This window comes from Stenella coeruleoalba (assembly GCF_951394435.1).
Source record: "Stenella coeruleoalba genome assembly, chromosome: 2".
Lineage (NCBI taxonomy): Eukaryota > Metazoa > Chordata > Mammalia > Artiodactyla > Delphinidae > Stenella > Stenella coeruleoalba.
The window spans coordinates 25,450,624-25,463,049 of record NC_137147.1 but is presented as its reverse complement, the minus strand read 5'-3'; the positions used below and the strand labels follow the sequence as shown (position 1 = coordinate 25,463,049).

Below are 12,426 nucleotides of genomic sequence, written 5' to 3'. Positions count from 1 at the left end.
ATTTACCTTAGGAGATGAAGCACAGATGCTCAGACACAGTTCAAAGCTATGGTAACTTGATGCTGAGATGCTGACTGTAATTCCTGGGAAGGAGCCTGGTGCGCCACCCTCACTGCTTGGGGCGCACGCTGCCTCTATAATGCTTGCTGCAAAACTAACGCTGAACTCTATCTTCACTTTACGCCTTTTTTCATAAAAGCAAAAATCCTCTTTGGATTTCAGTTAGCGAAAACAGGTACTAATGTAGGTCTTTTGTAAAAGCGAGGTGGCGTAGAGCAAACTTTCAAAAAGTGGGAGATACCCGTATGACCATTATACAGATGAGGCAGCTGAGGCACAGAGAGGTTTGGGAAACAAGGTCACACGGTAATACTGTAAAACTGGCTTCTAACCCGGCAATCTAAATCCAGCACTCCTCAACCCTGAGAAACTAAGGAAGGAGAGAAAGGCAAGACTGCCCACGACCACCTGAGAGAATCGGCAGAAATGGAAGGCCCTGCATTCAGACACGGGACAGTGCTGTGTGGGAGAACAAACTTGGTTCCCAGCTCGGCATAGTCCGCGGGACGTGCCCTGCCGCTGCGTGCCCTCCAGGAAGGCGCCATAAGGGCCATTCTCCATTCCGTAGCCCTGTGACCTAGCCTAAGTCATGTGAAGAATAGGAGGTAGACAACAGGATGCTCAAAGCCCTTCCCATTCATTCTGTGGCTCTAAAAGTACACAGGCACAGCCCCTCTGCATGGGGGCTGCTGCCAGAGAAACTGTATGGAATCAGATCACCCAGCATGTCCCCACTGGGGTCTGTTCATTCTGGCTCAGGGCCTGGCACGGATTCCAACTCACCCCTGAGGGGAGCAGAATCTGCTTTGCCCCCAAACATCCCCAAGCACTAGAGCTGAGGGCTTACCCCAGGCCCACTCCCTCTGAGACCTTTCTGGAAGCCTCATCCAACCCTAGTGGACAAGTGCCACGACATAATGACCTGGCCAGGCCCCCCAAAATCCTTGTGTGATGGGGCATTGAATACTTCCAAGAGTCATCTCCTTGTCTCCAGTGGTCCCCAGTGCCTGGGACCCTGGGCTGGTGTAAAATGGTGGGTTGCAACCCCTTGTAGGAATGGACTCAGACCCCACCCCCGTGTTCAGATGCCCTGTGGGATGCTGGAACCAGGGACTCGGCCCATAAAGGGTCTCTGGGGTCTCCTTGTAATGGCGCCCAAGACCCACCAGGTGTCACTGTGTAACCAGCGCGATGAAGGGTGATGGCGGGAGGATTTTCTCCACCACCGACCCTAGGGATTGAGGAAGCAAAGGCAGGAGGCCCGGGTGGAGCAGAGTGGTGGCCCTGTCCTCCGGCCTGCAGGCCAGCGGAAGCACCCCCTTCGAAGACACATGTCGTGATCCGTGAGCCTGGGGACAGCAGAGGTCTCCGTGCAAGGCCTGAAATGAGATAAGGCGGAGGTGGGAGAGCAATTTCCGATCTGTCTGCCAGGCCACGTTTCCCCATCCCAGCAAGCCCGCCCTGGGACTGGGTGCCCTCCCACCCGCTCCAGGAGCTCCCCTCAGCTTCCTGGGGCCCTGCCTGGGGCTAGTTCAGCCCCCACCCACAGGGGCCAGTGAGCCATGTAGACTGCGTGCACCTCTTCAGGGCCAGAGAGCAGAGCCCCTGATCTCACCCCCAAGCAAAGCTGGTTCAAAGTCAGGCAGGGCTGGGAAGACTCAGACTGGTCACTTCCAGCCTAACCAGAGCCCCAAAGGCTTGTCACCCAGAAGCCAGCAGGCCCCGACACTGGCTTCCGTCCCATCCTCTTCCGGCCATGGAGGGAGGCGGGAGGAAATATGTTTTCTTGTCCTCACCTATTCCAGCCTCTAAATCCTGAGGCTCCGCACACTGGAGGCCCTGGGTATTGCAGTGGAAGGACTTGGAGCATTTTAATTTCCTCAGGCTCCACCCACCTGAGGACAGCTGTGGGCTCACTCGGCAGCTCCCAGAGGTCGAGTTACACTTCTGGCACTTCTGGTTCTCCAGGTGGGCCTCAAGGGAGGGAATGTCAAAATGAAGAGGGGCGGGCGTCCCCCGCAGGCCTGGGGCTCAGCCCCTCCAGCTCCAAGCCCTTCTGTCTCTGACAGCCACGCAGAGACCACCACCTAGCTCTTCCCTGGAAAGGAAAATCAAAGCGGTTGAGGGGGGGAAGAGAGCAGTAGCTCTGTGAGTGACTCAAAGCCCCATGGGTGAGATGGAAAAGGAAGGCAGGGGACGGGAAGAGGCCCAGGAAAAGCAGGGGATGCAGGGGTGGAAGTGAGGAGCCGGCTGAGATAGGGGGTTGAGGGGTTTGGTCTGGGTAATGGCTACTGAAGGTATCACAGGTGTGGTGGGTGCATCGAACTAAAAAATTCTGTTAGCATAAATCACCCACTGTCCTTCCTTTATGCATCAAAGCACAAATACAAACTGATCACCCACTGGAAGCTGCACTGTGCCAGGCAATATAAGGGAGACACCAGATGCATCCTGCTCCCAAAGGCGTTACGGTCTAGGTCTAGGCAGGAAGACAAGACTTAAGAACGAGAACACTTGTGTGTGTGTGCATAGCACGCAACACTGGCTGAGCGAGCTTGTGATAACTGTACAGGTGTGTGAGACCCCAGCTATTAAATATTTGCTCACGGCTGCTCCCTGATCATTCCTAGCATAAAAAATACAACAAACATACAAGACTCCCAGAAGCCCTGCCTTATTTCCAGTGTCTGCTCAAGATTTTGCACCTATATGTGTCTGCGCGTGTGTGTGTATGTGTGTTTGCGTGTGTGAGACCAGGCATATCAGTAGCATCTGTAGCTTTGTGCTTGGGAGTCCTAGATGAAGGAGTTTCTAAGAGTTGTTGCATGTCAGAGCAGCAAAGGAACGCGGCGGTCCCATAGGCCTCTCGCTATACAGAAGGGGAGGAGAAAAGTCCAAGGGGCTAAATCATATGCCTCGGGCCACTCAGCAGTGAACAAGGTAATAAAATTGGCCATGAAGCTTATCTCATGTAAGGCTGACACGTGGGCTCACTGGAGGGCAGAGGTGGAAGCGGTGTTGGAAGTGGACTACGGGAACGCTTATTTCCTCTACGGCCTATGACAACAGAGGGGAAGGTGGGGACACGTGGTGTCGCTGTGCCAACCTGGGACATGACAGTCACGGGGAGACGATGAAGGAAAGTGGTTAAGGGCCGGGCTCTGGAGACAAACTTCTGTGGCTGGAATCCTGGCCCTATTACTTACTAGATGCTTCTTAACATCTCTGCACCTCCATTTCCTTATCTGGAAAATAGCCCGCCCATGCCCCCGATTCCAGCCGTGGGACAAAGCCGGCACCCCTCAACCTGCCTTATTTTCACCAGGAGGAGGCTAGAGCTTCTATCTGTTTTGTCAGGTTTGGGAATTACAGGGTAAATCAATGAAAAAGGAAGCTCATGAGCTGGGAAGCCCAGAGGGTAAACTCTGGGTCCCAGCAGCGGTCTCCGGCCGAGGTGGGCTTGCTGGAATCCCGCTGGCCAGGAGCGTTAGGCAGCAGACTGATGCAGCTCCTTTTAACTTTTATCATTTGCTTTACTCTCTTCATTTCCACCCCTGCCCTGCATCATCATATGTCAAAATCAGCAGGAACCATGGAGCCGGCCTTGTCTTCATTTTAGGACAGAGGACCCTGCGCTCAGACGAGAATATTTTTCCTGTGGCTGGTGGGAGCCTCGCCAAGCCTGCCGAATCCAGGCTGGCCACAGCTCAACCCTCTAGGCCGGGTACCAGGCCTTCCTTAGCAACCGCCTCTGAATCACGGCAGACAGCACTCGCTCGTGGGATCTGGCCCCCAGGGTGGGTCCCTGTCAAGAAGCCACACTTGAGCCTGAGCCGGGCAGAGCTGGCGAGAGGAAGCGCGTGGGCTCCGCGCTGGCACGGGGCCGCCTGCCCCTCCACCCCTGCAAGAACCCGTGACAAACAACCTTGCCTGGTGCCCGAGCGCCTGCCAAGCCCTGTCGCAGTAAAACCCTGGCAGACTCCGCAAGGAGTCCAATTTCAGCCCAGCGGGTGGGGGGAACCGAGGCAGCGGGAGCCCAATGTGACCAAGCTCACACACGGTGCTGGCAACCAGAGGCGGGGCATCCAGGGCTTCAGGCTGACCCCCGAGCCATCGGGCCACTCCAGGCAAGGCTCTGGGCCTAGCACAGAGCAGGAAAGAACATCGCCTGGATTCCTGCCGGCAGCGGAGCCCAGAGAAAGACCCAGCGCGTTCCATCCAGGGGTCCTCACTGCAGTCCCCTCTCTCCTGGGGTAAAAGAGCCACTGGGGACCCCCAGGAGCTCCCTGGGGCATCAGGTCCAGGCCAGGAATCCAGCTCTAGAGCCTTCCAGCTCCCAGCTGAGTGCCTGGAACAGCAGACATCAAAACCCTGGCAGGCAGAGGGAGAAGGGAAGATTAGATCATTACAGCAGAATGAAGGCAACCAAGAAACCCAGGGAGGGGAGGAGGGACAGGGGCCAAGAATGTGTTCAGGGCAACCTGAAAACGCCTTCAGATTAAAGCTGGCCCAGACACTGGCGGCTTCCCCACTGCCCGAGTTACTGGCCGAGGAAGACCTGCTGCGTCTCCGCCCTTCTGGGGGCCCAGAGCTGGTCCACACACGTGTGTGGCATCGGCACCTAAGTGTCACAAGGGCATTGGGAACAGTAAGCAAGTTCGGTGCTCTGTGTGCAGACGCACATTTGGGCATAAAACACACATGTGCAGGTATACACGGTAGTGGGCGCGTGTGTTTGTGTGCAGTCTACAAACATGTTTTCACCAAGCTCAACGAGAAGCAATCAGTCATCTTCGTGGAATCTTAGCAACCGCCATCCCCAGAAAAGGCTCCTGCCAGCTGGAGCCGAGATGAGTCAGCAGAGGCGGCTGGGGTGGGGGAAAGAGGCGAGCTCTCGCCCTGGAGCCGGCCTCTCCCTTCTCCCGGCCTGGCTGCCTCGCCTGGGTCACTGCTTTGGCACCGACGTCCGAGAACACATTCCTGGAACTGGCCAGCACAGGCCGCTCAAGGGTTTTTCCCTCCTCCTCCCTTTCCTCTCTCCTCCCCACACCCGCCCTTCAATTTTTCCTTCTTGCTGCAAAACCAAAACACTGCACTCACGAGTTCAGGAGCTGGGGCCAGATGGCAGGAGCCAGCGGTGGAGGGGTTGGGACATAGGAGCTGCCCAGGCCCAAGGAGGCCAGGGGCTGAGGACACCTCCCCAGGGCCCTGCTGGGGACTGCTGAATTCGGCTTAAGTCCTACTGGTGCTAAAGTGTCATTGCCTGGGGCTCCAGGGAACAGGATTTCAAGGTGGCTCCCAGGGAAACGGACTGTGTGTGCCTCTGCCCCATAGCAGAGCCTGAGGTGGTTACCACGGATGACGGGCGGGCTGGAGGCTGAGCAGAGGAAGAGAAAGGCACCATGATTAATCAGGGCTCTGTTGCCTGAGCGCAGGTTCATTTTATCTTCACCGCAACCCTGGGGGTGGTAGAATTATCTCCTTTTACAGGTGGGGAGATGGCGGTGTAGACAGATAAAGGGATTTGGCCCAAGGTCACGCAGCTATTAGCAATGGAGCTGGATGGAATTAAACCAGGCTGGAGCCGCCTTGAGGGTTTTTACCGATGGACCACACATCCTTTCTTCCTGGGCTGCACCTACCCTGCGCGTGCCAGGATCACTCCACCTACATAAAATAAATACAATAAAACCCAAAATGGCTAGTGCTGTCCCTTATCCCTCTCCCCTCCCCAGCGAACAGATCTGGGTGAAAAGCCATCTGCAACCTCAGCAACAGTGGCGTCGGAGGCAGGGGCGGGAACAGCCTGGCCCAGCCTGAATCCCTGGCCTCTTTACTGGAGGCAGGAAATGAATAAAAGCTAAATGAGTCTGAAAATGCCAGGAGGCAGTGTTTATCCCCGTCTCCCTCCCCCTCCCCCTGGCAAGGACCGTGTATAGTTACAGTTTAATCTTGGAAATGCCAGACAGCTGTTCCCCGTTGCTAAGAGACTGGCCCACATTATGCAGATGTCAGGGACCTCAAATGTCTGCCGGAAATTAGAGATCATGTTGGAGGAGCAGAGGGGCCTTCTCTCTGCTGGGGAAGCGCAGCAGGAGACACCCACGCCCCCAGGGTGGGGGTGGTTTGTAGACGGCAGAAATAAGGGGCCCACCCCTTCCCGGGTCTTCCCCTCTGAGGATCTGGATCCTTCGCTGTGCCCACTCTGCTGCCCTGGCTCCCTCCTTCCTGCATATCCCACTCCACATCCATCCAGCCCCTCCACCTTGGACAACTGTACAGATGCCCATCTCCACCCTTCCCCTCCAGCTTTCCTCCTGGATCATCCTTCTTCCCTCCAGTGTCCTCTGTCTGTTGTGCAATCTTCCCTGCCACCGGGATGCAGCTGAGCTGGCTGGGACTGAGCTGGGAGGAGAGACGGGCCCCACTCAAGGAGGAGGGGATCCCAATCCCTGAGCCCCCCTCACCTGGAGCTGAAAATGGGTGCACATGCGCGCGCGCACGCACCCTCCGTGACATCCTCCCTCACCGCCCCCACGGAAACCTAAGCGAAGGCCATTGCCATGGTAACCACAGGCTACAAGAGCTGCTGCATCCCTGGTCCCTGGGGAAGGGGAGCTGCCATCTGGGCAGAGGGCGGGGGAGGAGGAGGGGAAGCCCTTTTCCAAACCCGCACTGTAACATGGACCCTGACTGAAAGTGACAGGGGAATCTATCAGGGCCCTGGAGTGGGAGGGGGCAGGCACAGATCCTCACTCAGGTTGGAGAGGGCCTCAGAGAGGCTGCTGGGTGGTGCCAAGGGAGCAATGGCACCCGCAGGGTCTGAGGGATGACCGTCGGGCATTGTGGAGGTGGGAGATGGGATGGGGCCTGGGTGCAGAGTGGGCGCTGAGTGCCTGCTGTTCCCCTGAGAGTCCACTGGGTACCTTGAGGGCAGAAACTTTATCGCACTGCCCTTGCATCCAGGCGGTATCTGCTCTCCCTGCTGCCAGTTGAGTGACCTTGGCTTCCTCCAGTCTCATAAAATAAAGCCAGGCATACTTTATGTGTCATGGAAGGTGGCTGTGAAGATAAGAATGGCGCGCACGTGCGTGTGTGTGTGTGTGTGTGTGTGTGTGTGCGCCCATAGATCAAAGCCCTTTAGAGAAAGGTTCCTAGAAGCCCCATGAAAGCAGGGCTATATTACCACCCAACCAGCCTTCCCTGGAGATGCTGGTGACGCTGGTGGGAAGGCGATGTTATTTACACAGCTTTCCTTCCACATGGCCAGATCTTCCTCCCTGCAAGTGGACACTACCCTCAAAGAGTGCCTCACTGACTTTGTGCCCTGGCTCCTCTAGCCAGCTCCTCCCCTTGCATGTTCCTACAGCAATGGTGATGTGAGATGGGGAAACTGAGGAACAGAGACTTCCAAGACCTGCCCGAATCATCACAGACCATTAGCTCCTCCATGGCCCCTCAGAGCTGCCCACCCTGTACCCGTGTCCTCCAGCCTCAGCCCCTGCCCTGGATTTAAACCCCAGGAGGACCATGACCTCTGTCCCCACCAGTCAGATGTCCCAGGTCCCTCCCCAGCGTGAGCTGGGCAAGTAACCAGACCTCCTTAGCTCTCCTTTCCCCTTCTGGAAAATATAATAGTATGGACGTCTTAGGGTTGCTGTGAGGATTGGATGAGATAAAACATGTAACCTGGGCTTCCCTGGTGGCGCAGCTGTTAAGAATCCGCCTGCCAGTGCAGGGGACACAGGTTCGTACCCTCGTCCGGGAAGATCCCACATGCCACGAAGCAACTACGCCCGTGCGCCACAGCTACTGAGCCTGCGCTCTAGAGCCCGTGAGGCTCAACTACTGAAGCCTCTATGTCTAGAGCCCGTGCTCCACAACAAGAGAAGCCCACGCACCGCAGGGAAGAGTAGCCCCTGCTCGCCGCAACTAGAGAAGGCCCACACGCAGCAACAAAGACCCAACTCAGCCAAAGATTAATTAATTTTTTTTTAAGTATATAAAAAAACACGTAACCTGCTGAGTTCCGGCTAAGATGGCGGTACATTTCCGTTCTTTTATTAAAGTGGACCCAGTCGCTGGGCGCTGCCTCCTAAGGTGTCAGGTTTCAGCAGTGAGAGAAGGGGGAACTCCTTGGGCTGCATGCACACCTGCTCTCCCCTCAGCACAGCAACCGATTTCTGCCTCTTTGGAAGGTTCTAGACGGGTTGTCCAGGACAGAGCACCTGGGAGAACTCTGGGGACAGGCACCAGCCATAGAGACCTGGGAGGTTCTTTGGGACCTCAGAGAAGATGCTGCCCCAGAAAAAGAGTGGATGGTGGAGGATGGTGTGCCGTCGCCCCGCCCTCCCCCCCTTTCAGGCCGTGGAAACTGCTGAAACTGCTGAGCCAGGAAGGATTTGGTGCCGAGCAGGAGCCACCGAGACCGAGCATGGCTGGCTCCCAGTTCATTCAGCCACTCGCGGCGCTCTGAGGCCTTCACTTGGCAGGAGGGAGGACGGAGCAGCTGCTCAATCTCATCTTTGTTCATCTCTCTCCCCTCGGCCTCTCCCCATCCTTTCATTTCCTTCCCCCCAGCTTTCTCTCTCCCTCATTCACTTTCTCGCCCTTTCTCTGTTCCCTCCCCCTTTCATCCTTCCCTTGAAGCCGATTTCTTGCTTTCTCATCCTTTCTTCTTCCTCCGAGCTCAGAATCACACTTGGCAGGCAGTCCTCCCTCCCACCTCCCTCCCTCCCCTGTGTCCTTCCCTCCACCCTCTCCTCCAGCAGCTTCTCTTCCCTCCCCCTCTCCATTTCCTCCCTCCTCCTCCTTCCCTCCTGCTTCTCCTTTCTCTCCCCTCTTATCCTCCACCTTCTCTTCTCTATCTCTTCTTCACTTAAAGGAGACACTCTGAGTCCCCAGACAGACAAAGCCAGGTCAAGGTCATCCATCATGCCCTCCCCAGCCCTGATCTGGGGGATTGGGGTCCAGAGACCAAGGTCAGAGCTGAGCAGAAAATCAGAGTAGGCTGGAGAGAGTCTGTCTCGGCGTCCCGACAACCCCTAGGGCACCTGGAACCCTCTCCCTACCTGGGGTTCCTATGCCAGGCCACCTGCTTCTTCCAAACGCCCCACCTGGCTCCCAGCTCCCTGCTGCGTATGCTGCCAGTGGAGCAGGGAATGTCTGAATCCTGACCTTCCCTGGCTCTGCTTACCTCCTTACTCTCTGCCCTGGTGAGTACAGGTGAGAAGGCAAGAAAGAAATCAGAAGGGGTAATAACCTGCTTCGAGCTGGAAGGAAACTGGGGGAGGGTTGTTCCGTGTATGAGGGGCACGTTGCACTAGGAAAAGCGTGAGGCTTTGAGACCAGACAGGCTGAGCGTGAATGTTGACCCTACTTCTTAGTAGCCAATCACTCTGCACCTCAGTGTCCACGTCTGTACAATGGGGATAGTAAAAGGGCACCTCCCTCCCAGGGCAGTGGTGAGAACCAGGGAGAGAACGCAGAGGAAGCGCTTGGCACTCGATGGCTGCTCCTACCTAAGCGCCAGTTTTCTCTCCTTAGAGAAAGAAGGCTGCGTGCAGGAGATGGGTTTGTTCTGGGTGTTGATGGATGGATAATAATAGTAATCATACTTCTATTTTGGTTGACACCAGGTGCTATGCTAAGCACTTTGAATGCATTGTCTCCTTTCAATCCCCAGCAACCTTATGAGGCGGTTCTTTTTTTTTTTTTAATCTCTGTGGCTGGAAGTTGAGGCTCAGCAAGGCTAGGCAATTTGCCCCAAGTCACACAGCAAGGTGGAGAAGCAAAATTCTTAACTCCTCTGCTATCATTTGGGGTGGGGGGTGTGGCATAGCAGAGTGACAGCTGGTAAGACCAAGCCAACCTGCAAACCAGGCACGAGCAGGGAATAGAGAGGGCCTGGGTGTGCTTAGGGGGAAATTCTGAGGCCACCGCAAGCCCACTGCTCCCCCTTGGGTCCGACTCCGAGCCTTCCTGGTTCCTGGGTCAGTGCTCGGCCAGCGCCAGAATTCTTGCTGTTGAACCAGGTGGGGAAGGGAGGGGTGGGTTCGGGTTCCCATCTCTGGAGCACCACGTCCCGGACACTCCCCCTCCTTCCCACGCACACCCCCTGCAATGTTGATAATCCCTGAGGTTCCGTCCAGCCCCTTGTATGGCAAAAATGATCTCTCTTGTGTTTTTGCCACCCTGTGTTGTATAACGGGGATAATCGGCTCCTTCTCTGGGGAATCAGGGCAGGCCCTGTGGGGCTACTGCCTGAGATTACAAATGGGCGTGGGGAAAGAGGGCAGTGGCCGCGGGACCGCGGGCGGCAGGTGATTTACGGGAAAGAGCCGGTGGTGAAACCTTAAAACAGTTCCTGGTGATAAGAGGGGAGCCTGGAGGACATCAGCCAAACAGGTGTAGTTGCCCCACCTCGGTACCCAGCCCCCCCACCCTTCCCCCCCACCCTTCCCCCCCACCCCAGCTCAGATTACACCACGCCTGGCTTTCGAATAGAACTCCGCAGTTTCCATGGCAACTCACCCACGTGGTCTCCGCCTTAGAGGCTGACGGCGGGGGGGGGGGGGGGGGGAGCTGTGAAGGGCAGCTGACAGGAGGCAAGAGGCTCTCCTGGAGGGTGAGGGCAGAGTCCCCGCCTCCCAGGCCCTGCTGCCCCTCCGACCTTCACCCTTCGTTATGGGGCCCCCGGCTGAGGTCCCACAAAGACCCCAAGGAGAGAGGAGAGGGAGCTCCAGGACAAAGAGGCGGCAAGATCACTTCCCCCAAATGTGTCCTTGACCTGAGCCTTCCTGTGCCACTGCCACGGGCCCTGGGACAGCATCTCGTCATCGTCTGGCCTCTGTTCTCCTTAAGGAGCGGTCAGGAGAGAGCCTGAGTAGGAACGTGCCTTCTGTTGTGTCTCATCGTCCCTTCCTGTGAAACGGGGTTGGCGTCCTGTTCTGGCGCTGGGCTTTGAATTCTTGCTCCGCTTCTCTGAGCTGCGTGACCTTGGGAGAGGGGCTTGACCTCTCTGAGCCTGTGTCCTCTTTACAGTGGGGATGGGCACATCCACTTCTCCGTGTTGTCAGAGGGGAGCACATGAGACAACATTTGGGAAAGTACTATGTGAAAAAAGAAACATGTAAAAGAGAGAGCAGCAGAGAAGCTCCAGGTGAAATAGGAGGGCACTCAGAGCCCACCCTTTGCCTCTCTCTGTGGCCAGGGGCCCAGCTGTACTACAAAGAACCTGCAGTTCAGAAACCCTTGTATTAAAGCCCTGATTTTTTTTAAGCCCTCACCTTCCTGTACTGACTGTGTCTTGATTGATCTTCCCAGGACTTGACCCTTTACCAAGAGCATCTCCTTCTGGCCAAAAATCTAGCGTAGAACCAAGTGCCCCGCGAACGTGCCTCGCTGCCCTGCCTCCGTCATTCTGATGCATTGGGCCGGTGAGGCTTTCCCTGGAGAGGACAGCAGCACATCCTTCTCTGGGTGTTTCCGCCCTTTCTCCCGTCCTGTCTTTAGACTAAGAGGCTCCCTTGTGGTCTCTGGCTGGCAATTTCTCTCCAGCCCTGCTTGTGGGGACTCACCGGGGCCTGGTCCCCTGAGAGACAGCCAAAACCCTGGGAAGCCGAGCTTGGCAGGGAATGCCAAGGACAGGGCGAGGAAGAAAGAGGCCAGAACGCCTGCCACACTCCCTACCCCAGCAAAAGGGGCTTGAACTTGGCCATTTGTGTCTCTCTTCCCCCCAGTCTCCAGGCACTGGCTCAAGAGGAGCCCCACAGGCTACGTGCAGTCCGCCACCCCTGGAGCCAGCATGTCCCTTCCCTTCTCCCAAGAGGCCCTGGGTTTCCCTGAGCTGCTTCCTCGTGCCCTGGGACCCTGAGTGGGCTGCCTGCCTCCCTCCCTGGGCCTCTCTCCCTCATCCATCAAGTGGGGGGTGATCTCCGAGGGCCCCCTTGGCTCTAAAACACTGACTCGGCAACTCTCTGCAGCTGGCAGAAGCGCCTGGCCTGCAGCCTCCCGCCCCACAGCCCAGCCCCCTCCTTTCCTTTGTCACCTCATTCGGCAGTGCCCCCGAATCCCGGAGAGGGTGGCTTTCATTGTTTTTTCTTTATTTTTATCAAAGGGTATTTTTTGTCAAAAATTGTGTCTCCCCTGAGACAGCGCAGCCTCTGAGCAGGCTCCCCTTGTTTCCATGGTGACAGCAGCTGGCTCACATGTGTGGTTGCTGTAGCAACAAGGCTGGTGGTTCTTCTCCCCTCCTCCCCTCCCGGCTCCCTTTCCCTGCCTTCCTCGTCACCTCCTTCTCCTTCACACCACAAATATTAGCGAGAGAAAATTGAAAACTTCACACCACCTGGGAGGCAAGAAAGA

At 56.5% G+C, this 12,426-nt stretch overlaps 1 protein-coding gene across 1 annotated transcript in view; it reads left to right on the top strand.

Moving 5' to 3' along the window:
• LRRC74A (leucine rich repeat containing 74A) overlaps positions 1 to 8,536 on the top strand; it is a gene marked incomplete at both ends in the record, with an annotated part of 90,750 nt that extends 82,214 nt beyond the window's left edge. The window contains 1 exon segment of the mRNA XM_079913559.1: positions 8,425 to 8,536. Coding sequence (XP_079769685.1) covers positions 8,425 to 8,536 — 112 coding nt within the window.
• Positions 8,537 to 12,426: the final 3,890 nt, after the last annotated feature.